At 40.4% G+C, this 25,955-nt stretch overlaps 1 protein-coding gene across 1 annotated transcript in view; it reads right to left on the reverse strand.

Moving 5' to 3' along the window:
- The window catches only part of ADGRV1 (adhesion G protein-coupled receptor V1), a gene marked incomplete at its 5' end in the record, with an annotated part of 249,459 nt that overhangs the window by 49,958 nt on the left and 173,546 nt on the right, over nt 1-25,955 (reverse strand). The window contains 2 exons of the mRNA XM_083351665.1: nt 16,366-16,544; nt 20,886-21,002. Of these exons, the coding sequence (XP_083207791.1) occupies nt 16,366-16,544; nt 20,886-21,002 (296 nt within the window). The remainder of the gene's footprint in view (nt 1-16,365; nt 16,545-20,885; nt 21,003-25,955) is intronic.

Consider the following 25,955-nt stretch of genomic DNA (forward strand, 5'->3'; position numbering starts at 1 on the left):
TTCCCTTTATCGCAGTTCTCTCCAATGCCTAGTAATCTAGATACACATCCTATCTATCTCATTCCCATATCAAGAGGTTAATAATACAATATAATATTCTTGTTTCCATTATAATTTCCACATAGTGGAAATTTTTTTTGCCGGCTCCGAAGATGGCGGACGCGCTGGGGAGAGCTCCGTAGCCCCCAACAGTAAGGCGTCCCCCCAGGAGCCCCCCAGGGACGTCAATGGACCCCTGGGGTGGGGCAAGAATTTCGGGCAAAACAGCTGGGTAACTATGCTGCCCGCTGCCTCCCGGAACAACTGCAGGGGTGCCAGGACACCCCTGCCCCGCCGCCTGGGCCGCTGGCGACCGTTATAACGGAGCCAGCACCCTCCGCCCTGCCTCTGCCGCTGTCAACTGCTGAGCAAGGGCGGCGCCTCCGCCGATCAGCTGTGCGGCGGAGGCCCCGGCGGGAAGGATGGCAGCGGCTGCGGCAACGATTTTTTTTCAAGCCCCCAGGCTGGTCGTGGATCCAGGGAGGCTGGCAACGGCGATGGCGGTGGCGGCGGGGCGCCTCCAGGCCCCCCCCTGGCCATCGAGGAGGGGCCGGAGGCTCTGCTCTGCCCCGGCCCCCCCACAGGCTCCCGGGCGACGGCGGCGTCTCCAGGTTATCAGCGGAGACGCCGCGGACCAGCTGGACCAGCTGGGTGGCGGAGGCGAAGGCATCGGCGGCGCCGGAGGTGAGAGACCCGCCCCTGGACCACGGCAGCCGTCGCAGCCATCCAGGAGGAGCCGGAGGCTCTGCTCTGCCCCGGCCCCCCCCCACCGGCTCCCGGGCGACGGCGGCGTCTCCAGGTTATCAGCGGAGACGCCGCGGACCAGCTGGACCAGCTGGGTGGCGGAGGCGAAGGCATCGGCGGCGCCGGAGGTGAGAGACCCGCCCCTGGACCACGGCAGCCGTCGCAGCCATCCAGGAGGGGCCGGAGGCTCTGCTCTGCCCCGGCCCCCCCCCACCGGCTCCCGGGCGACGGCGGCGTCTCCAGGTTACCAGCGGAGACGCCGCGGACCAGCTGGACCAGCTGGGTGGCGGAGGCGGAGGCATCGGCGGCGCCGGAGGTGAGAGACCCGCCCCTGGACCACAACAACCCTGGACCACGGCAGCCCTCGCAGCCATACAGGAGGGGCCGAAGGCTCTGCTCTGCCCCTGACCGGCTCCCGGGTGGCGGCGGCATCTTCGGCGGTAAGAGCAGCGGTGCGGCGTCTCGACCACCGTGGGCTGCCCCTGGACGGCGGTGCCTCCGAAAGATGCGCACCAAAGGAGACGCTGGACAATGGAGGCGACGGCCCGACCCACCTCCTCGAAACATCTTGATCGGAGACGGCAACACCAGGGGCATGACACCAGGGACTCCCGTACCTCTGAGATGCCACGCTCTGGACGGTCCCCAACCAATAGGGGCCATGGAACTGCGGCCGGGAACAACGCCCAGAGGATCAGGGAGGGAACTGTTTGGGGCGGCTGAACCACCGGAGCTGACGCCAATTAATGGATCCCTCCATCCTGCCTTCTGCCCATTCTCACCCATCTTTGCCCATTCTCTCCCCACAGGACATAACGGGCCTGGGTGCTAGCCACGGTGGCAGAGTGGCTGGGCCATACACCTGCTACCCCATAGTGGTGAGAGCTCTATGGGGTATGCCTCACCCAGAGTACGTTCTGGACCACCTCCGGAAGCAGAGACACAACCCATCGTGAGAGGATGAGGAGTGGCCTGCTTCTGGGGGTTCGCCCGGCCAAGTGGCAGTGGCAGGGCGACGATCCAGATACGCACCTACCCGGCTCGACCCTCCTGCAAATTCACCATCCAGGGGACAGCCTTCCCGGAACCACCTGTGACTATGCCCGTTCAATACTCTAGCATAGCACTGCACGCCCTCAGGGGTTCCCCACTCTCCTGGGTGCGACCCGCCTGTATCACATCCAATCTTGATGACGGGCCCAACCACTGGGCCTCTGAGAGATGGCCGGGCAGGGTCAGGGGCCTCCAGCACATTCCCATCAAGAGGCCCCTGATTAAGTTCTTAGCTAAGTTTTTTGTGGGGTTAGGGAGGGGGGAGGGAGGAGACTATGGTTGCGCGGGAAAGGCACACCTTCCAGCCACCATAACGCATGCCAGGCCCACAGCCGTTCGCGACGGCGTACAATGAGGGCCAGTCGCCGATAACACCCAGTGGCGTACTGACGAACGTCCCATCCCTAGGATGGTGGGGAATGGCAGAAGGTGCACAGACAGAGGGCCGTATCGTCACCGGGAGTGTCATCTCCGCTCTGTAAAGGCGGTGAGACGCTCCGACCCTCTGTTCTCCCCCGGAGGACCCGGGAGCAAAGGTGCGCACCCTCCCATGCTGAGGCTGGTCTACCTGAATGCAAGGTCCGCAGCCAACAAAGCTCACCTCATTCGTGACCTATTGGAGAGTGAGCATGCGGACCTGGCCTGCATCACGGAAACCTGGCTGGGCCCAGAGGGGGGTGTTCCTCTGGTTGACCTCTGCCCGCCAGGTTTCCAGGTACTGCACCAGCCCCGGGCTCATGGGAGGGGCGGGGGAGTGGCAGTTATCATCAGGGAATCCCTTAGCCCGCGAGAGACCACCGTCCCTCAGATGGTCGGGTGTGAGTCTCTCCTACTGAGATTCGGCCCAGGGGCGCAGCTGGGTCTGCTGCTGGCGTACCTACCACCTAATCGTGCAGCGGCGGCCCTACCCGAGCTACTCGATGTCCTCTCAGAGTTGGTGGTTGAATTCCCAAGACTCATGGTCTTGGGCGACTTTAATCTACCGTCCCTGGGAGGATCGTCCGAACTGGCTCGGGAGTTCATGGCTTCCATGATGGCCATGGACCTGTTGCAAATAATTTCTGGGCCGACTCATGAGAGAGGCCACAACCCAGACTTGGTGTTCTTGTCTGGACGGTGGCGTGATGATGTCGGTGGGGGTGCCACAACTGTTACGCCCCTGTCATGGACCGATCACCACCTCCTGCGGCTAGACTTCCCCCTTGCCACCCCCCACCGTGGGTGCACGGTGCCAGTCAGATGGTACCGCCCTAGGCGCCTAATGGACCCTGATAAGTTCCAGGCAGCGCTTAGGGACTCGCATGCACCCCCTGCTCACAGCTCGGCGGAAGCCTTAGTGGAAGCCTGGGAAAAGGCAGCCACGGAGGCTCTGGACCGAGTTGTACCCTTGCGGCCTCTGACCCGGCGCAGATCCCAGCGAGCCCCATGGTTCACCGAGGAGCTCCGGGAGATGAAGCGTCGGAGACGGGGCCTAGAGAGCCGTTGGAGGTCCAGTCGATCCGAATCCGACCGATTGCGACTAAGAATCCTCACCAGGTCTTATCTCGCTGCGATAAGGGTGGCAAAATCCAACTACTTTTCCACCCTCATCGCGTCCGCAGATAATCGCCCAGCTGCCTTGTTCAGGGTGACTCGCTCCCTATTAAACCAAGAGGTGAGGGAGGAACCCTTGCAGGGTCGAGCCGAGGAATTTGGTCAATATCTGCTGGATAAAATCGCTCGGATTCGAACTGGTCTGGACTCCAACTGGGCTGAGATGGAAGAACAAGACATGGACAGTCTTGTCGACGTCATCTGGGAAGAATTTGATCCTGTAACTCCTAAGGAAGTGGACAGGATTATGAGAAGGTTAAGCTCCTCCACATGCTTACTGGACCCGTGCCCTTCCTGGCTGGCCTATGCAGCTCGAGAGGCGACACGAGGCTGGTTCCTAGCGGTCATCTCTGCTTCTCTGAGTGAGGGTCACTTCCCCACCGCCTTGAAGGAGGCGGTGGTGAGACCTCTCCTCAAGAAGCCCACCTTGGACCCATCCTCTTTGAATAACTTTCGTCCAGTCTCCAATCTTCGCTTCCTTGCGAAGGTTGTTGAGAGCGTGGTGGCGCACCAACTTCCTCAGATCCTGGATGAAGCGGTTTATCTAGACCCGTACCAATCGGGTTTCAGGCCGGGCTACAGCACGGAGACGGCATTGGTCGCTCTGATGAATGATCTCTGGAGAGCCCGGGACAGGGGCCATTCCTCTGTCCTAGTCTTATTAGACCTCTCGGCGGCTTTCGATACCATCGACCATGGTATCTTGCTGCGACGCCTCAGGGGACTGGGAGTGGGAGGCACGGTTCTGCGTTGGTTCTCCTCCTTTCTCCAGGGTCGCTCGCAGTCGGTGCTGACAGGGGGACAGAGGTCGACCCCGAGGCCTCTCGCTTGCGGAGTCCCTCAGGGGTCGGTCCTCTCGCCTCTCCTGTTCAACATCTACATGAAACCGCTGGGTGAGATCATTCGCAGTTTTGGAGTAGGGTACCATCAGTATGCTGATGACACCCAGCTTTTTATCTCAACTCCAAACAATATCAGTGATGCCCTAGACATGATGTCCCGCTGCCTGAAAGCGGTCCGGGAATGGATGGGGAGAAACAGGCTTCAACTGAACCCGGACAAGACTGAATGGCTGTACGTACCGGGAAGCCAGGAGATTCAGAACGTCCCACTGCTTAACATTGGGGACAAGTTACTTCCCCCTGTTGATAGGGCCCGCAACCTGGGTGTCCTCCTAGACTCGCAGCTCTCCCTGGAAGACCACATTGGAGCTGTGACCAAGGGGGCCTTCTCCCGGGTTCGACTAATTCGCCAACTACGGCCTTATCTGGACCTGGATTCCTTACGTACAGTCACCCATGCCCTTGTGACATCTCGCCTAGACTATTGTAACGCTCTCTACATGGGGCTGCCCTTGAGATCCACTCGGAAGCTTCAACTGGTGCAAAGTGCGGCGGCACGGACACTCTTGGGAGCCTCCCGATACTCCCATATCACACCTCTCCTCCGTGCGCTGCACTGGCTTCCGGCTGCCTTCCGTGTGAAGTTCAAGGTGCTAACGATGACTTACAAAGCCCTACATGGCATGGGTCCGGACTACCTTCGGGAGCACCTTCTGCCGATGTCAGCACCCCACCGTCCTGTGCGCTCCCACAGAGAGGGCCTCCTCAGGGTGCCACCGCTCAAGGAATGTCGGCTGGTGGCCCCCAGGGGGAGGGCATTCTCAGTGGGTGCGCCAGCCCTCTGGAACACCTTACCAACAGAAATCCGGATGGCCCCTGACCTCCGTACCTTCCGTCGCGACTTAAAAACTTTCCTGTTTCAGCAGGCTGGCCTGGCATGATAGCGTTAATTGGGGTCCCAGTTTGTGTTCATTAGTGTTTCTTATTATTTTTATTGTTCGATCTGTATACCTTCCTTCCTCTGTACACCGCCCCGAGTCCCTCGGGAGAAGGGCGGTTTATAAAAACTAATAAATAAATAAATAAATAAATAGTGTAAATTCAATAACCAAAATTTTTCCCATTTCAACATTTAATACATCCTTTCTCTTCTCCTTTATATCTGTTCTCTCATGCTTATAATTTTATTCTTATCACTACATCCAAGTATATTAATTACATTATATCACTCTTAACATAAATACATCTTAGTCAATTTCATTTAAACGGCTCAATATTTCAATTTAACTGTTGATATTCACACATCTAATTTTTTTTAATTAGCCAGTGTTTTTATCTGCACATCAAAAAAGTCTCTCATAATCCAAGTACAATCCTGTCTATTTAGATATTTTTCATTTCAGGCCTCTTAAATATGTCCATTCTTCTTCAATCTTATTCTGGCTTTTTTCCTTTGCTATGTCATTTTCCTTTTCTTTGCTTCAGGGTCATCAAAGAGTTCTTGTGTTGTAGTATAAAATTGAAGTGAAAAGGTTGAAAAGCCCCGATCTAGTCCAACCCCTTGCTCAGGCAGGAAACCTTATACCATTTCAGACAAATGGCTGTCCAGTCTCTTCTTAAAAATTTCCACCATTGGAGCATTCACAGCTTCTGGAGGCAGGTTGTTCCACTGATTAATTGTTCTAACTGTCAGGAAATTTCTCCTTAGTTCTAGGTTGCTTCTCTCTTATTGGAACACTACTATCATGTCATCCCTTGTCCTTACTAGACATACCCAATTCCAGCAACCGTTCCTTACATTTTTTAGCCTCCAGTCTCCTAATATCTTTGTTGCTCTTCTCTGTACTCTTTCTAGAGTCTCAACATCTTTTTTACATTGTGGTGACCAAAACTGGATGCAGTATTCCAAGTGTGGCCTTACCAAGGCATCGTAAAGTATTAACACTTCATGTGATCTTGAGTCTATCTCTCTGTTAATGTAGCCTAGCACTGTGTTGGCTTTTTTGGCAGCTGCAGCACACTGCTGGTTCATATTTAAGTGATTGTCCACTAGGACTCTGAGATCCCTCTCACAGTTACTACTATTGAGCAAGGTACCACCTATACTATGCCTGTGCATTTGGTTTGTCTTGCCTAAATGTAGAACCTTACTTTTTTCACCATTGAATTTCACTTTGTTAGATAGTGCCCAATGTTCAAGTCTGTCAAGATCCTTCTGTATCTTAAGCCTTTCTTCTGGAGTGTTGGCTATTCCTGCCAGCTTGGTGTCATCTGGAAATTTGATGATTTCCCCATCTATCCCCTCATCCAAATCATTGATGATGATGTTGAAGAGCTCTGGGCCCAAAGATGTTGAAGACCCCTGGGACACCGCACTATACACTTCTCTCCATGTAGATGCAGTTCCATTAAGGATCACAAACTGAGTATGGCTGGTCAGCCAGTTACTGACAGTTATTTTTCTTCAAGTGAAGGTTAGACATTGATGTTATGGATAGGTATTGAATAGTGTAATGACCAATAGTTACTTCCAGATAAATCAACAATTGCTTTCCCATTTTATCTTTGAACTTTCTGAACAAAATAATTCTGTGACTAATATATTCCAGTTCTCAAAGGAAAATAGTGAATAAATGAAAGTATTATGTTGATGAAGTATTATGTCAGATTGAAGAAGCTACTTGGATAAGCAGCAAAATGTTTCAAACCAAAAAAAGGAAAGAAATCCAGTTGTCATGACTCAACTTTCAGATGGAAATATTATATTTGTTTAATTGCACATTTTGTATCAGCAATGATGGCTGGTAAATGGCAGAAAATTGCTGATTCTCTGTGTACAACACTTTGCATGAACAGAGCTTATGTATTTGCCTTGGCAATAGAAGTACGTAACTGCCCACACTTCAAATTTATGGAGCTAGAAATTTCACATCATTTGGCTATGACACCAGTAGGAATCTGATATTCCCCTGGAAAAATAAAAATTGTCCTGAAAAACCCTCCAAGTAGTTAAACAGCAAAACATTTGTTATAGCTGAAGTGTGTGTACTGATTTTTTTATTTAATACTCATAAGGCAGGTTGCTAGGAAAGTAAGAAAAATAAAAACATTTCACTGTAATTAGCAAAATTCCCTCTTGGAGTTTCCCATTTTTCTTATCAACATTTATGCCAAAATTATAGGAATAAAGCCAGTGCTTTGCAAGCACATGTTCCAAGCCCAGAAGCAAAGTAAAAGATCATGTATTGTTAGTCAAGATCTCTGAACTAAACCTACATAACAATATATTTTAATGCAGACTGAAGATAAATCCTGAACATTCGTGACAGAACAAAACTAGTTAATAAAACATATACCGGTATATGAAATTCCCTTGATGCTTCAGATTTTAGGTAACATTTTAATAGCAGGAACTCTTGGTTTACAATATTGAGGAAGGGAGATTCCCTAGATCAAATTAATTAACTGAGGGTTGAGATGAAAAATGTAATTAATTAGACTAGTATTTTTCAAACTGATATCAACAGGATACTCTGGAACAAATACTTCCCAAATTTGTAGTAAGCATGGCAAATTCCTGTGCTGGAGGAAAGTAACTTGGGGTATCCTCCACAGCTAGGATGGCGAATAGTGAGGGAGCTATAGTTCTGGATGCTATAATTCAGAAAAAAAAACCCTGCTTTTCCTCATTCCAAGGTTAAAAGAATTCTAACCATAACCCTAAATTGTAAGCATTCTAAATATATCTAAAGCAGGAGTGGGCAACCAAGAACTCTTTCAAAGATGTTTGCATATATTCAGAGGACGGGGCAGAGTGTTCTATCCAAAGGGCTGCAGAAGAAGGAAATAAGGAAGAAAAGGAGTTAAAAGAAAAGAAAGGAAAAAAAAGCTGTATCTACAATTGGCATCAAATCTGTGTTTCTCATGCAAGTGGTCCATGGTGATTCTTTACAAAAGCAATGGCTACCCTAAATAACTTTTACTAGGCAGCTGAATACTAAGCAATAATGCCCATGCTATGCTGTCATCATCACCTAACTTCCACCTATGATGTGTTTGCACAGCACTAACTGGGTCATTCTCTTTTTCCTTAGTATTTCCATGTTGTTTATGTGGGTTCAGAAAAAAAATAAAAATAAATCAAGAACAATATAATTGATCAATGTACAGAAAGTTTAATCAGTCCCTTTCTCTGCTGTCCTTAATACCCTCCATAAGCTGGAGATAAAAAAACAAATTGCACCAGATTATCTGGATTTCCCTTGGTTATTGTTTACAGATTGTTGTTTTTGTTTCTCTTCTCTGAAATGTGTTTGCAAATCCTGGGAAACCCTTTAAATGCTAGTCTAGCACAAACAGGGGATTTTCTTTAAAAGATTTTCTGTTCTGAGTGCCAGCAGCTTTATGAATCAAAACAAACAGATGTACCATATCAATTGCTGAAGAGCGTTGGTCTGAATAGTACAATGCAACGATTTATTTATTAAAAAAAATTGAGACCAGCATGACTGCCCATAAAATCATTTGATTTTAATTGTCAGTTTCTATGAAACAATACATATCCTTTTTTACTGCAATGAAAAATTCAATTATATGTAAAAGCTCTGATTCTTATACCAATCTATCGTTCTGTCTGTCATTCTCTTTTTCCTTAGTATTTCCATGTTGTTTATGTGGGTTCAGAAAAAAATAAAAATAAATCAAGAACAATATAATTGATCAATGTACAGAAAGTTTAATCAGTCCCTTTCTCTGCTGTCCTTAATACCCTCCATAAGCTGGAGATAAATTGTTATCCTGGGAAGCCCTTTCTACATTTGCAACCTTCCAAGATAAATGCTCAAATTCTTGAAGAGGTCACAAAGATGGAACAGTTGTCCCTACTCTTCCTGACGATGGGACTAATTTGAACCCCCAAATAAAGATCTTTTACCTACCAATGCCTATCTGGATTCTATTCTATCTTGAGGTTAATTGATGGCATATTGACTTGTCCAGGTGCCAAGTCAGCAAAAGGAATTAAATCCAGGACGCTTGAAAGTGAAACAAACATTATCTTATATACCATAATTGCTGTTTAAATGCAATGCTTAAAACAAGCATAATGAATTTCTTGGATTTAAATATAGTGAACTTCTTGGACTTTCTTGGACTTACCATTCCTATCCTTCCCTAATTTGATGTGATCACTTATATCTCAGATTATACTACCTGAAGACTTTACCATTACATTTTATGGGCCAAGGAAGGAGCTAAATCTGCCTCTCATTCTAGCACTATTAGCCTCTGGAGCAAGCTGACATTGTGTCACTTCTCAGTCCTGAAATATAATGGAATAACATAAACATATACAGTATTTCATACAACTGTACTATTTGGAAACAGAAGATACTGCATACAGCAGATACTTTTATAAACAAAAATCTATCTCCAAATTCAGAAATAACACTTCATAATTTATTGAATAGTTAGAATATAAAATTCACTGTGTATGAAGCCATACAACTCATTTAATAAATCTTCCTGTATAGATCTATTTTTAAATGAAAGAAAAAGAAAAAAAAACAAATTGCACCAGATTATCTGGATTTCCCTTGGTTATTGTTTACAGATTGTTGTTTTTGTTTCTCTTCTCTGAAATGTGTTTGCAAATCCTGGGAAAGCCTTTAAATGCTAGTCTAGCACAAACAGGGGATTTTCTTTAAAAGATTTTCTGTTCTGAGTGCCAGCAGCTTTATGAATCAAAACAAACAGATGTACCATATCAATTGCTGAAGAGCGTTGGTCTGAATAGTACAATGCAACGATTTATTTATTAAAAAAAATTGAGACCAGCATGACTGCCCATAAAATCATTTGATTTTAATTGTCAGTTTCTATGAAACAATACATATCCTTTTTTACTGCAATGAAAAATTCAATTATATGTAAGAGCTCTGATTCTTATACCAATCTATCGTTCTGTCTGTCTACCCATCCATCCATCTATTCATCCATGACAATTTTGCTTCAGACTTAGGAAGCAAGTAAAAACAGCCATGCAAATTACTTTTATAAATATTTATCAAGACAAAAAGGGCAATTAATTATCTGAATTTAGGCTCCACTTTAGAACAGGCTTTTTTCTTTTTTTAAAAAGTTAAATCACGAGTATAGAAGATGAACTTAGATCAGCACGCCAGTCTTTAAACTGAAAGCCTATGGAAACTAATGGAATACTCCCTAAAATTTGGCAGGCGACTGAAGAGAAATCAGTAAAGATTGTAATAAAGCTATGCTAACAACACAGTGGCCACCAGATTGGAAGATGTCAGTCTACATTCCAATGCCAAAAAAGGAGACTTAACAGACTATACAAACCATATTTGTAATTTCACAACTAGCAAAATGTTTAGGATCATCCAACACAGATTAGAAACTGCATGGGATGGAACACAATACATTATTGCTGGAGTAAAAATAAGTCAATATGTACTTCACTGTTTACAGAAAAGCTTTCAATTATGGCATTTAAATCAAGCAGCAAAATGTGCTATAAAAAATAGGAAACCCAGAACATAATATTGTCCTCATGAAAACATATACATAGGTGAGAAAGCCATAGTACAGATATAAAAATGTCACAATTTACTAATTTACATTATATACTGACAGCTGTAACAACAAATTTGGAACACCATTATCATACGAGGAGACTAAAATTGGAGAATATGAAGAAGAATGGCTCCCATATGTACTATGCATTATGCAGCAGAGTGAATTTAGACAATTGAAATACTGTTTTTAGGAAGAATATTATAAACTAATATCAATAATAGTTGAAAGGATTTAGATAGTTAATACCCATAATGTTTAAAGTAATATACATACATACACACAAACACATATATGTATTTGTTGTGGAAATAAACAAAAGGGAATCAGAGACTCTCTTACAAGAAAGTTTTCCCACAATGTTTTTATTTATGTTTTATTCCATTTTAGTTGGGTTTTTTTTATTCCAATGTAAAATTTCTTTTTCCTTTGCCTTTCATTAGGATAGGATAGGATAGGATAGGATAGGATAGGATAGGATAGGATAGGATAGGATAGGATAGGATAGGAAGAACATAATTACTGGTACTATATGTTAGCAATACTGGGCAGCTATTCTGAAGTAGTATTTTAACTTAAATATACATGCTTAGTTCGGGACAAACAAGGTTCCCTGCCTGCTCAACCTAATCCTCTCAGTTACAAAATATAATTTCTATTGATTCCGAAAGCATCTACATACAACCTGTCTTTAAAATAGTAACATGTGGATAATTTATTTTTCATAAAACTTGAAGTTTGCAGGGTTGTATTCTTTGTTTGCATGACTGAGCTATAGATCTGCTTTATGATAAGGCTTTGCAGTTCCAAATCTGCACCATCAATTTAAGCCTCCCACCTTCCTTAAATGCAAATCTAAACTGGGAAGGACAAGCTTCAATTAGCAAATTACCAAACAAAACAAAACTATCAAATAATGTTTATTATCACTAAGAAAATTTTGTTTTTGTTTCAATTAAAAATATTTTAAAAGGTACAGAAACTCATGAAATAACATACACGATTATTCACTGAAGTCTTATGGCTAAGACAAACACAGCACTACTTTCATTTAATAAACAAGGGAAATGCAACAAGTGCAACTTCTGTTAGTTCTATCACTAGGAATACTTTTAGTGAATCAGAATTTGGAGCCACATCATTCCAGGCTTTAGTCATGGTGGTTGTCACCATGTTCAGGCACCCATGGGGGTTTAAATAGACACTCTATGTTTTTGTTTGTATTGGATTTTTTTTCCTGTAAAATGATTTTTTCCTTTGTATGAAATGTACTATTTAAGCATAATTACAGAATTATAACAAAATATATAAATACAGAACTACAAATATGACTGGGAAAACATCAAAATATCCTAGAAGATGAGATTGCTAACTGGTGTGGTAACTGATGCAGTCCAACAGCATCTAACTGAAAACAAATCTTTCCACCTATGCAGAAAGAAAACTGCCCAAACAACAAAGAAACAAATGATCAGCTCTTAATTAATAAGATGATTTTGGCAAATTGCAAGAGAAGGAAGCCCAACTTTACTACAGCTTGATTACTAGAAGGCATTTAACTCCTTGCCACATGATTGGACTGCCCAGAAATAATAGGAGTCAGTTGACACATCAGAAACTTTGTGCAAAGATCAATGGCGCAATGGAAGACATGGTTGCTGGTCAATGATGATAGACTGGGAGAGGTTAATATCAAGAGAGGAATTTTCAAGGAGACTCACTCTCAGCACTGTTTGTCATTGATTCCTCTGTCAATAATACTAAACAACCGGAAGTCAGCCCTTGGCTAACAAACAACAAAAACATATGTCAGGGTATTCTGCCTCCTTTAGATAGACAATCCAAAGTTGTAAAAAAAAAACCCATCTGAAATAAAATAGCTTGTCAACACTCTAATATGCAGCCAAACATTGCAATAGAGTTTGGACTGGACAAATGTGCTACCCTTACCATCAACAGGAGAAGTAATGAAACTGAAGGAATTAAGATGCCCCATGGAAGAAGATTTTAAAATCCAAACTCAGTGAAGAAAATACAATCAAGTCGATTAATTCCTAGGCAATTCCAGTTGATATACAACTAGAATAGTGGACTGGACTCAAACAGAACAAGAAATCCTGGATAAGAGGACCAGAAATATAATGACAATGAATCGTGCCTTTCATCTACACAGCAATCTTGACAGACTCCAATTACCTAGGAGCCTAGGTAGGAGTGGAATGTTGTAAGTACACCAGACAACTGAAGAAGGAAATAGAGCAGCAGAAAAATATCTGAAGGACAGAGAATAAGATACACTGAATCTAATACACCACAAAGGCAGGCTGAATATCAAATGGATTAAACTGGCCTGTAAGAAAGACCAAATGAAGAATAGAAAAGAGACAAGGCAAAACAAATTATCACATGGCTGGTATGTTAAAAATCTAGCCAGCAAAACAGATAAAAAGAACATCAGGGAAAAGCTAAGAGCAGGAAAGTTGAAGAAAATGATAAAGGCTATTTCTGGCTGCACAAGACCTAGACTTAAGAACAAATACATATGAAGGCAGACCTGAGAAGGCAACAACAGACAGCAAATCTTACCTCTGCAAAGAAGCTAAAGTAACAGTACTTGAAGAAGGCTGCACAGTCTGACTACAAACAACAGCATGACAAAGTAGCAACAATGATGCATTGGAAGATCTGCAAGAAATACCAGTTGCCTGTAAGCAAGAACTGGTGGGACTAAAAAAAAGTTATGTTAGAAAATGAAAAAGACCAAACCGCTGTGGGACTTTAGAATTCAAATATAAAACATCTGCCACACAACACCCCAAGTTTAACAATTGTTGATTTAAAAAAAGACAAAAACTCTTGGATGTGAATACTGCAAAATTCAAAGACAGTAGAACAGAACTGAAAGAGTCAGAGAAAAAGACCTGTAACTAGAACAACTGTGGCAAAAGAAAGCAAAGATAGTACCAACAATAATGGGCTCCAACAATAATCCCCAAACAACTAGAGCACTACTTGAACCCCATCAGCATTGACAAAATCACACCAGTCAATTGTATAAGGCAGTTTTAGTTGGAACAGCTTACATCCTGCAACAATGACATTAACACCATCAAACAACCATGACTGCTTATCTTGGGAAGGACTTGATAGATGGATAAAACTCCAAATCCAATATCAACTGACAATGTGACCAAGAGCAACAACAACAATAATAATATTAACATGCCAAGAAACTGCCATAAAGTTTTCAGGAATTTTGCTCAATTTGTGCTATGGTTACTTTAATCTGCTAATTCAAATGAAAAAAAATATCCAGAATTCTAATACAGAAAAAACTTATATCAATAAATGTAACCAGCAACTGTTTGTGTTGATAAGAGCCAAGGGAACCATTAAGGATCATAGTTTATGGATTTTAAGATATCTTATTTATCTAGTGTAGCTGCTGTCATTTGGCTAAACATTTTCTGATGGACAAAGAAGAGGATGACCACTAATTAATGAGCACAATAAAGAATGAAACATAATGAAAGGAGAGATAATGTAGACGAAACTGTAAGAGGTGTGGTTCTTGGGGTCTAAAGATAATTTTGGGATTGGATCATGTACTTAGCAGATTGCTTCAAGTCATTTAGAACTTGGCTTCTTATGAAATGAAGCTGGTAGAGGGATTGCCAATTAGTCTGTAGAAGGTTTGCCAGATATTAGTAGGCACTTCTAGTATTGACACACAGACCAGAGAAAAACAGATCATGTGGGAATTCACATTATTTTTCTCAATATTTTATAATTCTAGGCCACCAGTCTGACACTCTGATAAGAGTACTGGGCCACACAAAACACTTGTAGAAGGAAGAATCAATTCTATCCTGGTTGCTTTCAAAGACTGTACTCAAAGGAAGATATGTACTGTATGTGAGAATGCTGGTTTCTGATTTAACAGTTCTGACAACGTATGCAGGAATCAACAAAGTGGTATTTGCTGAAACAAGAAAAAATATAGCATGTTGGTTTGTGAGATTAATCATAGGCCTCAGGGCCATTGGAATACAGGAAGAGGAAAAGAAGAATGCTAGTAAGAAACTACTATCACCACACAGCTATATACATTTTTTCTCCTTTTCTCTTTGGAAGAAAAAAATAGGTTAAATTTTTTTCAAGAGAATTGTTTTTACAGAAACCACCTGAGTAACATGAAGAAACCTGGTGATTTTGACAGGCTCTTGTTATCTATATAAAAGGAAGGGTGGGACTCACCCTGTTCGAGCTCAATTACAAAATATCAGTCAGGGCAGGTGGAATCCCATCAATAAGGGCACAGAGACTACAAACAGTGATGTCTACCTGCTGTGCCTTTCAGGAAAAAAAGCTCTTAGCAGTTTGCAGAATAAATAATCTAAGTCAGGGTGTCCAAAAATAAATACATATTAAGCACATGTTGATTTTAACATAAATCAACCTCACAATACATTGCATGTTCAATGATCCACTTTTGGTATACATCATTGTTTCTCAACCTGTGTACATGATTTTGGTGTATGTTTTGCTTCTTTGACCAGAAACTCTACCATGATAGGGGATGTGCAAAATCAAAAAATGCATTGCTTTAAAATACTATACCATGAAATGCAATAGTAGTGTCTTACAATTTTGACAAATAATAACAGGCAAAAAAATTGCATTTCTAAGTATCTAAGACACTTTGAATACATATAAATATTCAATAATTTTTAAGAGAAAATGATATGACAGTGTGAGCATTAGTTAATTTTGTCTTTAATTCTTCATGAATGTTTATAATAGTTCTGATTGCCCAGTGATATTTTTGTTAAGCAATGCCAGAAAGCTGCAAATTATTATTATTATTATTATAGTTTAACTTGTTAATTTAAACAGTGCCAACAGTATACCTACTAGAAGTCCAAAGCACCTTGCCACATTTAATCAATACCTTTTTTTACTGAAATGAACATTTTTATGGGACCATACAGAAAAAAGATGCAGCTTGGAACCAATTGGTAATGGAATACCCCTACTTCCTCCAAATATTTTCTGTTTTGTATTAGAAGTACAGCCACATCCCTATTTATAACACTTCATTTTTTCTATATGGATATGAAGGATTTTCTGACAGTGGCCATTTGTCATGATTTTTAAATTGCATTTGAGTAGGCCTTAGAATTCTACAAATGTCTATAGTTATGAAGAAGATTCATTTATAAATGACTCCTGTCATTCAATGTTATTCACATTGTCATTATTTCTCCTCTGCTTTATTAAATTAGATGAGCAGAATGTCACGTAATCCACTCCTCTCATGTCAATTACAGGAAAGGAAAAAGAGTATGACTGTTAAATTTGGTTTTCTCCAAACTAGTTTAGTTATGTAAGGTGAGGGGATTTGTAGTTTAACTATACATGTATTATGTATTATGTATGTCACCTCTAGGTGAGATAGGCGGCATATAAATTTAATAAATAAACAAATATGTATACTTACAGGTCATTGTGAATCAGGCCATAAATCTGTGGTAAGTTATGATGATAGATTCCTCGCAGGATAATTAGTAAGAGTATAACAATAAGGGCTGGAAGACCCCAACCCAAAAGAAAAAAAATTAGATGACGCCGTTCTGTGTGTTCATCGTTCATCACCAGGATATACCAAAAATTAACAGCCTATGAAATAAAAGGGAACATTAAATCAATATGCTTAATAGTTTTTCACTAATAGTTCTGTAAAAACAACTTTTTAGAAATATACTTATGGCAACATCCAGCCCAATTAGAAACATAGAAAACTAACAGCAGAAAATAACCTTGTGGTTCATCAAATCTGTCCTTTGAATTTTTTCCTTGTTTTTTAAATTTTTTTAATTTTTTTTAATTATTATTTTTATGATGGAGATATGCTTATGCCAAGCATATTTAAGCTCAGTTACTGATGTTTTTATTATTAAAAAAAACATGGACCAAAGAGTAGCAAACTATATTTGCAACCAGTCTATTCTAGATTTAAGAAAAAGAGTTCATGTAAAGCACTATAATTTATTCCATGGACAAAAGTTGTAATTTTTATGATCTTTAAAGGTTGGTATCAAATATAAATATCCTTGGGTCTGCCTCTACTGTATAAAAGCAGTGGTTCCTATAGTTTAAACCAAAAGGCAGTATGTACAACAGATAAAAATATTAGAGTAGAACCCAGGATTGGGTTTCAGGTGCCTCTTTCAATATATCCTCACAGAACTGTAGAAAAGATATAAAATGAAGAGAGAAACCTCTGCTTCCCTCTTATAAATTGCCTTGGGTTCTCAGAGAAACAGAAAGGTATGAATGTCATAAATAAAAATAAACATATATCGTTTCATTCTGAATGAACATTAAGAGAAATGGATCAATAAGAAAAAAATGTTCATGAAACCAATGGCATCACTCTATAATGAGAGGTTGGACCCCCACTCATTGCAGTCCTTCAAACAGAGGCTTGATAGCCATCTGCTGAAGATACTTGTGCTGGGTTGCATGCTCTGGATGACAGTTTTATGCATGTGCAACACATAGTGAAAAAAGAGCAACAGTAATTTTGATCAGATAAACAGAAACGTTTTGTTTAATTTTTATCCCACTCACCTGAATGGCAGAATTAGCAATTAATTTGCATAACGTGCAAAACAGACTATCTGCATTTGTCAGACTGGAATATGTAAGGTCTATTCTGAATCATGCATAGAGCTGCTGATTACATTAATGCCCATATCATTAAACCTATTTGTATACAGCACGGGTGTCAAACTCGCTGCATCACCTGACTTTTTTTGGAGCTGGGGTGGGTGCGGCCTCCACATAATGAAACCAGCCTGTGGGCCGGCAGTTTGACACCCCTGGTATAGAGCATTTGGAGAAAATGAAACAATGCCAATACTTGCCAGCTAAAAATAGGTCTTCTGCTAGACATTACATTATAAAAATAATAATTTTAAAAAGATTTAAAAAGAAACTGCTGGTGGTAAAGTAACCCCAAAACTTTTGAAGCCCAAATCTCCTCTCCTAAATGAACCATTTGCAAGCAGGAAGCATTAAGTTGCATTGAATTTATTCCCAATACCTTTAACTTAAAAATGATCTAAAAATTTATTGAGCACATGACTCCTGAGAATTCAACATTTAGTGATAAATAGGCAATTGTTTAAATGTACCTTGGCAAACATTTCAAAAGGTCAAAGGAGGAAATTAATGGCTACACATTTTCTTAATACAATCAGGGAAAAATGATGTAGTAGACATTTTAAATAACTCTGTGTGTGTGTGTGTGTGCATGTGTGCATGTGTGTGTGCATGCATATGTATTTATTAGCAGCTCATCATTTTAATGAGCCTATGGAGCTTTCTGTGCCCTGCATTCATTTTATAACTATGTTGATTTCTTTTTGTGATATTAAAAGAATAGAGTGTTAGGTAGAATGCATCTTGCTGCATGATCTTGTAATAAAACTGGGCCATGCCTCAGCCATAGACAGATGAACCGTGGTATTTATTTTTGTCATTCTATTTAGCCAAAGAACCATGATCCCATTAATTCTACCTCTTAGAACAAGGTTTTTTAGCCACGCAATTTTCTAAGAACTGGTACTATGTGTCCTTACCCTTGTTTTCTGTAATTGTTTAATCACAGTTACGTATCATCTTATCTCTTATTGCATAAATGATAATAGTGACCCAACTGGACCTTGTAAACCTTGTGAACTTGGTTTGTTTGCTATTTCCTGTATGTACATTCCTGATATGTAATGTCATTTTTTTTAAATCTTGATAATTATACGCCTCTTATCTTTTGGTATTCTAGAATTAAACAGATCAAATACAAACAGCAGATCTAACTTTAGCAATATTTTTCTGTTGCTATGGGGTAATAATAACAATTAGTTGTATGGACACAAAAAGGTACAGCCAGTTTCCTAGCTGCTAAAAGAATGAACTCTTGCAGAAATTTATGCTAGGGAGTAAATCAGAAATAACTTACACTTTATTTGAAGTGTAATCAAACATCCTTTCTTGGTAGATCTGTTTTAAAGAGAAGCTGGATAACAGCTGGATAGCATTGTGATTAGAATGCCATATTTGATGCGGGAGACCAGGGGCCAAATCTTGGATGATACTCACTTTACCAGTAGGGTCCATGGGCAAAGATTTCCCAACGCTTCACCTGCCTATCTCAAAATATGTGACATGAATGAGGAGAGTCATACAGACTTAGACATCACTCAGATTAAAAAAGTTCCCCATCAAATGTTGGGGAACCAGGACAATTTGATAAGTGGACGACTGAAACATATCATTCATGGATAAGACAAGAAAACCTGGAATTGATGGAATATTACTACAGCAGCAGACCTAATGAGAGGGGATAAATGAAAAGTATGAGGAAAGCATGAATGTACAGAAGACCTGCATCCTCACTGAGAAACAGCTAGTTACCCAACACTTCAACATAGTTAAGAGGAAGCTGCTGTCACAAGTTGAGATAGATCAATTATACATTATATCCCATAATGAAGAAGATTCAGAAGAACAACTGGATGTGTAGCCAACCATTGAAGCTGGAATGTAACTAGCATCCTCTCCATTACAGAGTACAATATATATGAGGCATAAGACTCTGTTGCCTGCTCTCTGTTGCCTTGCCTCTGCAGCCAAGGACTGAGCTATGGATTGAATCCATAGCTCAGTACTCGTCTGCATAGGCCTTCCAGAAAGTCCTGACTGCAAAATGCAGACTGGAATGCAGCTGCAGAATGCAGCTGCTCTTTTGGCCGCAGAAGAAGTGGACCTGCTGGGCAGGGTTGTCGTTGCCAGAAGTGGGTAAGACATCCCCCCAAAATAAGACCTGATGCTTCTTTTGGAGGCAAAAACAAAACAAAACACCCAGTCTTATTTTCAGGGAAACACGGTATATACCTACACACACACACGCACACAGAGAGAGAGAGAGAGAGAGTAATCACTGACCATTTTGAATACATAATGGAAAAAGGAAGCTTGAGAATTCACAAGGTTGATGCTATATAGAAAACAACTGTGACTGAATCTGGATGTTCTGCTTCGGATACCACGAAGCCTCCTCCCAGAAGATAACAAGGAAAATAGGTTGTGATGAGGTCGTGTAGCATCCCAGACAATCTTGGAAAGGACTACACATAGCATTTAGCTACAGGGAATTTTAATGTAAAGCTTCCTTCAAGTTGACCTCTGGTTGTTAGATCGAAAAATTCAGCCAGTTTCCTTAAGAACAATATGGAAACTGAGGATACCAAAGGCAGAATGTGTTTCTCTAGAAGTGTCTAGTATTGTGATCCAAAGAGTGCAATAGATTTAGCATGGGTAACTCTTCATACCTGTCAGTTACTCCTTTAAAAAGAAAAGAGCCTTCTATATTTTTACAATAGTAATGAGTGCTAAGGAAAATATGTGTTTGAATGAAAGAAGCAGCAACAATTTAATACAAGTTAATAGGAAATAAACACTATGATTACAGTAGGTGTCATTACTATATACAGGCACATTGGTTAAGATGCTGAACTAAAAACCACAAAACTGTTAGCTCCAGTTCTCCCTTAGGAATAAAAGCCAGCTGGGTGACTTTGAGCCAGTCATTCTCCTAGTGTTGCTGTAGCAGTGAAAATAGGAAGGAGGAACATTATGTATGGCATTTTCAGTTGTTAAAAACAAAGGTAGGATATAAAGAGGAGAAGAATAGGGAGGAGGAGGGAGGAGGGAGAAGTAAAAGTAGAAGAAGAGACATTTATGCTTCTTTTTGTGGAAAAAATATCCCCTCTAAATATAAATACATACTAAAAGAATGTTAGCCAAAAGCAAAAGGGCAGTAGCCACATAAATCCAGGAAAAGGCCTAGCACTTAGGGATTGCTGAGAAGCCCCTTGTTCATTGCCTGAACACTCGGATGTTCCTTTTTGGAATCAGATCCAAAACTCTGCACTAAAAAGCAGAATTTGTACCAACCTGAATAAGCATCCAGCTGAACTGACAAAGGTAAAGATAGTGTGTAACTAAACCCAAAGCAGAGCAACTTTCTTCAGAGAGCTGCTGACTTGTGTAAGCTGAAGCCAGAAATGATATCTAGAAGAGAATTATAGCGACATTAGTTTAAAAATTGTATTCACAATGATAAGGAAGAAATCAAACTCACAATTCATAACATTTTATGTATTAGTCAAACACCCTGCCATACTATCTTGAATATGCACATACCACGCTTTGAACTGTTTTCTTGAACTGAATATTTTACTGCACTTTGGCCTGAATGATTTGTGCTAGATTATCCATGTTCAGTATCTCTCAGATGTATACTCTGTTAAAGTAAAGCTACCAACCAAGAATCTTGACAGGATCTATTAAGTGAAACATTTCAAAAAGCAATGTGTTACTCAATAAAAACTTAAATCAGGGTTTCTTAAGCTGTAGGCTGTGACCCTCTGTGAGGCTGTCAGCCCATCTTCAGGTTTTTTGAGGCTCGCACACATACGCACTTGTCCAGGAAGAGAAGAACCAAGGTCTGACAAGGCTTCAGCTATGCTTGATCTACTCATGCCATCCCCAGCCCCCATCTCCAACACTTGGTGCATGCTTACCCATGCTGAACCTTGTTCCCAAACTTTCTTTTCAAGAGGGTTTGAGGTTCTTGTGGGAGGTGGCAAATAGCTGAGCCAGGACCATGAGAATGAAAGCAAACAAGGAACACCCACCCACCCCTTTTCCCCAGATCTAACTCCACCATGCCTTGCAAAGAGGAAGATGGAAGATGGGAAAGAAAGGCATCTGGAGAAAGAGCCAGTGGGCTGTCGAGTATTGTTTTTTTGGAGACTCTGATTGTTTTTCTACTTGTGTTAACTGAAACCACTATCAATGTTCTGGCTGTCTTGGGAGGGGTTGAAACAGCAATGGCAGCTTCCTCATTCACCATAAAAGACGGGATGATGAATAGCCCCCAAAGGCAGACAGAGTAGAGCTTCACAAAACTGTAGAAGCACAATCACACTTATGGCACACATGAATTGCCTAGACTTTGTGCCTCACTTTGGGGCTCCTTGATAAAAGATGTTCCAGGAAGAGGAACAAGAAGCAGTGTACTTTGATTCTCTCCACCATCACCCTTGCTTTGTTTGTTTCACACCTGGGTTTTGAAGAAACAAGGTATCCTGTAGAAGGAAGGAAGGAAGGAAGGAAGGAAGGAAGGAAGGAAGGAAGGAAGGAAGGAAGGAAGGAAGGAAGGAAGGATTGATTCATGAAAAGTGTAAGTGGGTCTCAGTGAAAAGAAGGCAACCAAATATAGCTTAGAGGTTTTCCAAAGAGACAGAGGGGATTTATTACAGCAGAGCAAGAGTTTGGAAGAGACTGCTTGGGGCCATCACTATTGTCAGACTTCATCTTACAGCAAGAAATTACTACTTGGGAAAGCACATTTGAAATACAGATAGATAGTGTGTATTGAATTAAATAATTTAGCAATGCATTACACATAGTCCTTGAATTATGATCATAATGGAGCCTGTCCATTACATTGTAAGTTGTAATGGCTGTAAAATAAGTCTACCATGTGACTGATTCAATTTTACATCATTTTTTTGCATTGGTCATTAAAAAAAAAACATGCTGGTTGTAAAATAAATACCAAGTCATTAAGTGAATGCTGCAATCATTAAGAAAACCTATGGTTTGCTGCAAGTACACTTCAGCCAAAAAACAGAAATAACTACTGATTTTCATCAAAATTGCAGTAACCTTATATTTATTAACATTAACATTGCAGAAAGCATTGTTAACACTGATATGAACTTTTTCACCCTTAAAAGTTTAATTCACCTAAATCATCATAGTGTTAAAAATCTCTAGTTAATTCTGTATAAATAACCCTACACCCTTTATGCAATATATTTAGGTTACATCTTACAAAGCAGTAAAATTATCTAAAAAAAACCCACTAGTGAGTTTGATCATTTTTACTACTTGGTTTGAAACTGTAAAAATGATGGTATTTTGCCCAGACCTATATACTTCTTTCATAACTTGAAAAGTAATAGCAGCAGCAAGGACATTGTATATGTCTTCTATAACTCTTGACATTTTCCAGTTTCTTAAAAGAACAGTTGTTTCCACAGCGTGTAAGAATGGTGTATCTTTTCTGTTCTTTGTTGGCAATAAAGATGTTTTTGCAGCTAGATGCGAAGGACTGAACACACTGTTTATATGCTCATACTTACCGACAATTTGGCTGCAAACAACAATTAAGATGAATAACCCAAAGCCAAACTTAGAATTTAAAATCTGCTGTTCTCCTTTAAAAATGCTGACAAAGAGTAACCAGATAATCAAGTAATTCTATGTAATGCATACTTTCTTTCTTTAATATACTTGATTCAAATTTCAAGAAGGAACACACAAAATGTGCTGCCTGGCACACTGGTGTTCCTATGGCAAAAGAGCAAACATGGAAAGTACAATGAGCCACAAGGAGCCAATAGATTCTGCTTTTAAGTTAGGAGTATGAAAAAGAAGGAAAATAACTTGTACTAAACATGTATGATGGCTAGTAGGATGCTTTTGATTTAGCTGGGTTAAAAAATGTTGCATCCATCTTGAGAGGCTGAGGTACCAGGAAATAACTACCCAAAAATAGGCATGTTTCTATATGTTTCTCTACAAACATCATTTTACTAAACTCTGATTACACACAATAACTACAGTCTTAAATGTTTCATTCTAATAATTCACCTTTAAATGAGAGGGCTGTCACAGAGAATATGGTAATGGAAACAGATTATTTTCATTGCATTTTTTAGAACAGATTCACATTCATAGTTTTCTACTTTGAACATCTGTAAAAGAAACCCATCACGTTTTGAGGGATATATTTATTAGTATATATGTAGCGATATAAGTCATGGGCATAAGTGGCCTGGAAATTCCCTTATGGGGTCTTTGATACTCTTTGTTGTTTTCCTGCAGATGTTTCATTACCAAACTAGGTAACATCATCAGTGCACTAAGCTCTGAGAACGCCAAGGACCCCCAGTTCAATCCTGAGCTACAAATATTCTCTTCTATCACTAAATTCCACTATATTGGCTGAAAAGAAATCTAATAGACATTCACAATTCCCTCCAAAACCACTAGATATAGTATAGGAATTCATATGAAATTATTATTTACTTCATCCAATAAATCTAAAACATTACTTCATAAAAAACATTATACACCTATAATCTAGCATACTTAATGTTTGACATCAATTTTTAAAAATCCATAAAATAATAAAAATGATCTTAAATAGTAATCATGGTAATGATTTTTATTTTTTTTACTAACATTGAAAGTTTAGATTAAATTTAAACTACATCTGACCTATTCCACAAGTTGTCTATCCTTGATTTAGCCAAATTAAATTGCTTAAGATTTAAACATGTTTAATTATCAAGTAAACAATCAATTATCATGGATTCAAATGCTTCAATAGATAAAACCAGACCCTATTATCTGGAATTCTCTAGAGTTGCTATGACTTCTGTAATGTTCTACATTCCCAACCTTGTCATATTTGGTGAAAAATCTGTGGTTTTTATTTCTTACTATATCTAGAAATTGGGGGGGGGGGTTGATCTAGGCCTTATTTTTTAAGTTCTGATCAGAATTGGATTTGGCAAATAATTATACTGCTCTTGTGTGTTCTGTAGCTAAACCTACCCTAATCCTTTAATATCTTCATAGAGTTTGCCCTTCACCAACTTGTTTGGCTTCTTCTGAAATCACTCCAATTTGTCACTGTATTGGACACAACACTCTAAATGTGTTTTGGTGAGGCTGACATAGTGAAACAATTACCTCTAATGAACTAGATCTATGGTCCTATTGTTTTTTGACTAGTTATATAATGTAATTCTGATTAATGTGGTTGAAAAAGATTTCTCAGATCCCTTTCATTTTCTTTTTTTCACCAGCTTTCTTCCCCTTGCATCATACTACTTATAGATTGCAACCATATTCTAAATATACTCTTATTGAAATCATATTCATTCACATCAACTTTCAAAGTATATTTGTTCAATCCATCTGTCAGATTAATAAATTTAATTATCTACATCAATAGTTTAGGAGCCATTTGACTTTGGCCACACAAAAACAATTTTCTAAACAGAGGTTAATGTTAGACTTGGAGCATTATTGTTTAATCAATAAGAATCCATCCAGCATTGTACCAATTCTTAGGTAAATTGAAAATAGACTCCTTTGTCACTGAATGATCAAATGGACACAGAATGATTACAAGATGAGAGCTTAATAACAAGCCAGTAAGACCTTCAATCACAATTACAATGAAACAACTATATTTAAGATCTAGTTTTCTCATGGTTTATGTATAGTTGATGCTGAACTGCTAAAGGCATTGTGATGAATTATGTGATGCTTTTTTTTATGTTGCTTACTAGTCAGCATGAAGGCAGCTTTTAGGATTTTAACACACCAAGAGGAGGTTTACCTTTTTTCTTCCAAAAGTAATCATTTTCCCTCATGCTGTGAGTAACCTTAAGCAAAAAGCTAACACTGATACCAAAGCTGTCCACCCACATACCTCCTATTATGACTCCTAATAGAACAGTCCTATATGCAATTCATGTGAAGAAACAGCAGTAAAATCAACAGAGTTGAACTACAGGATTGTATTCTTAATATGATTTTACCATATATGGAACAAAGAGATATGTTCAATGTACTTCAGGAATATGAAATGTTGTGTAGCCGGTTCTTTGCAGGCAATAAGTGAGACGGAAGGTTGCAAACAGGAACATGCTTTATTCAGGCAAAAAGGAACAGAACTGAAACAGTGGCTGCTGCACAGCTACTTATATGGTTGGCCACTAGGCGGCGGCTAATAGGTTTAAAGGAACCCATTCCCGCCCCAAATCAACCAATGATCTTCTTGGAGACAGCAAGTCTGGCTTAGTCAGTGACCATTACATAGACACACCATTGAACAACCTTTAAGCAGCATTCAAACAGACATGTGAATCAGTACAA

This window comes from Vipera ursinii, assembly GCF_947247035.1.
Source record: "Vipera ursinii genome assembly, chromosome: 2".
Lineage (NCBI taxonomy): Eukaryota > Metazoa > Chordata > Lepidosauria > Squamata > Viperidae > Vipera > Vipera ursinii.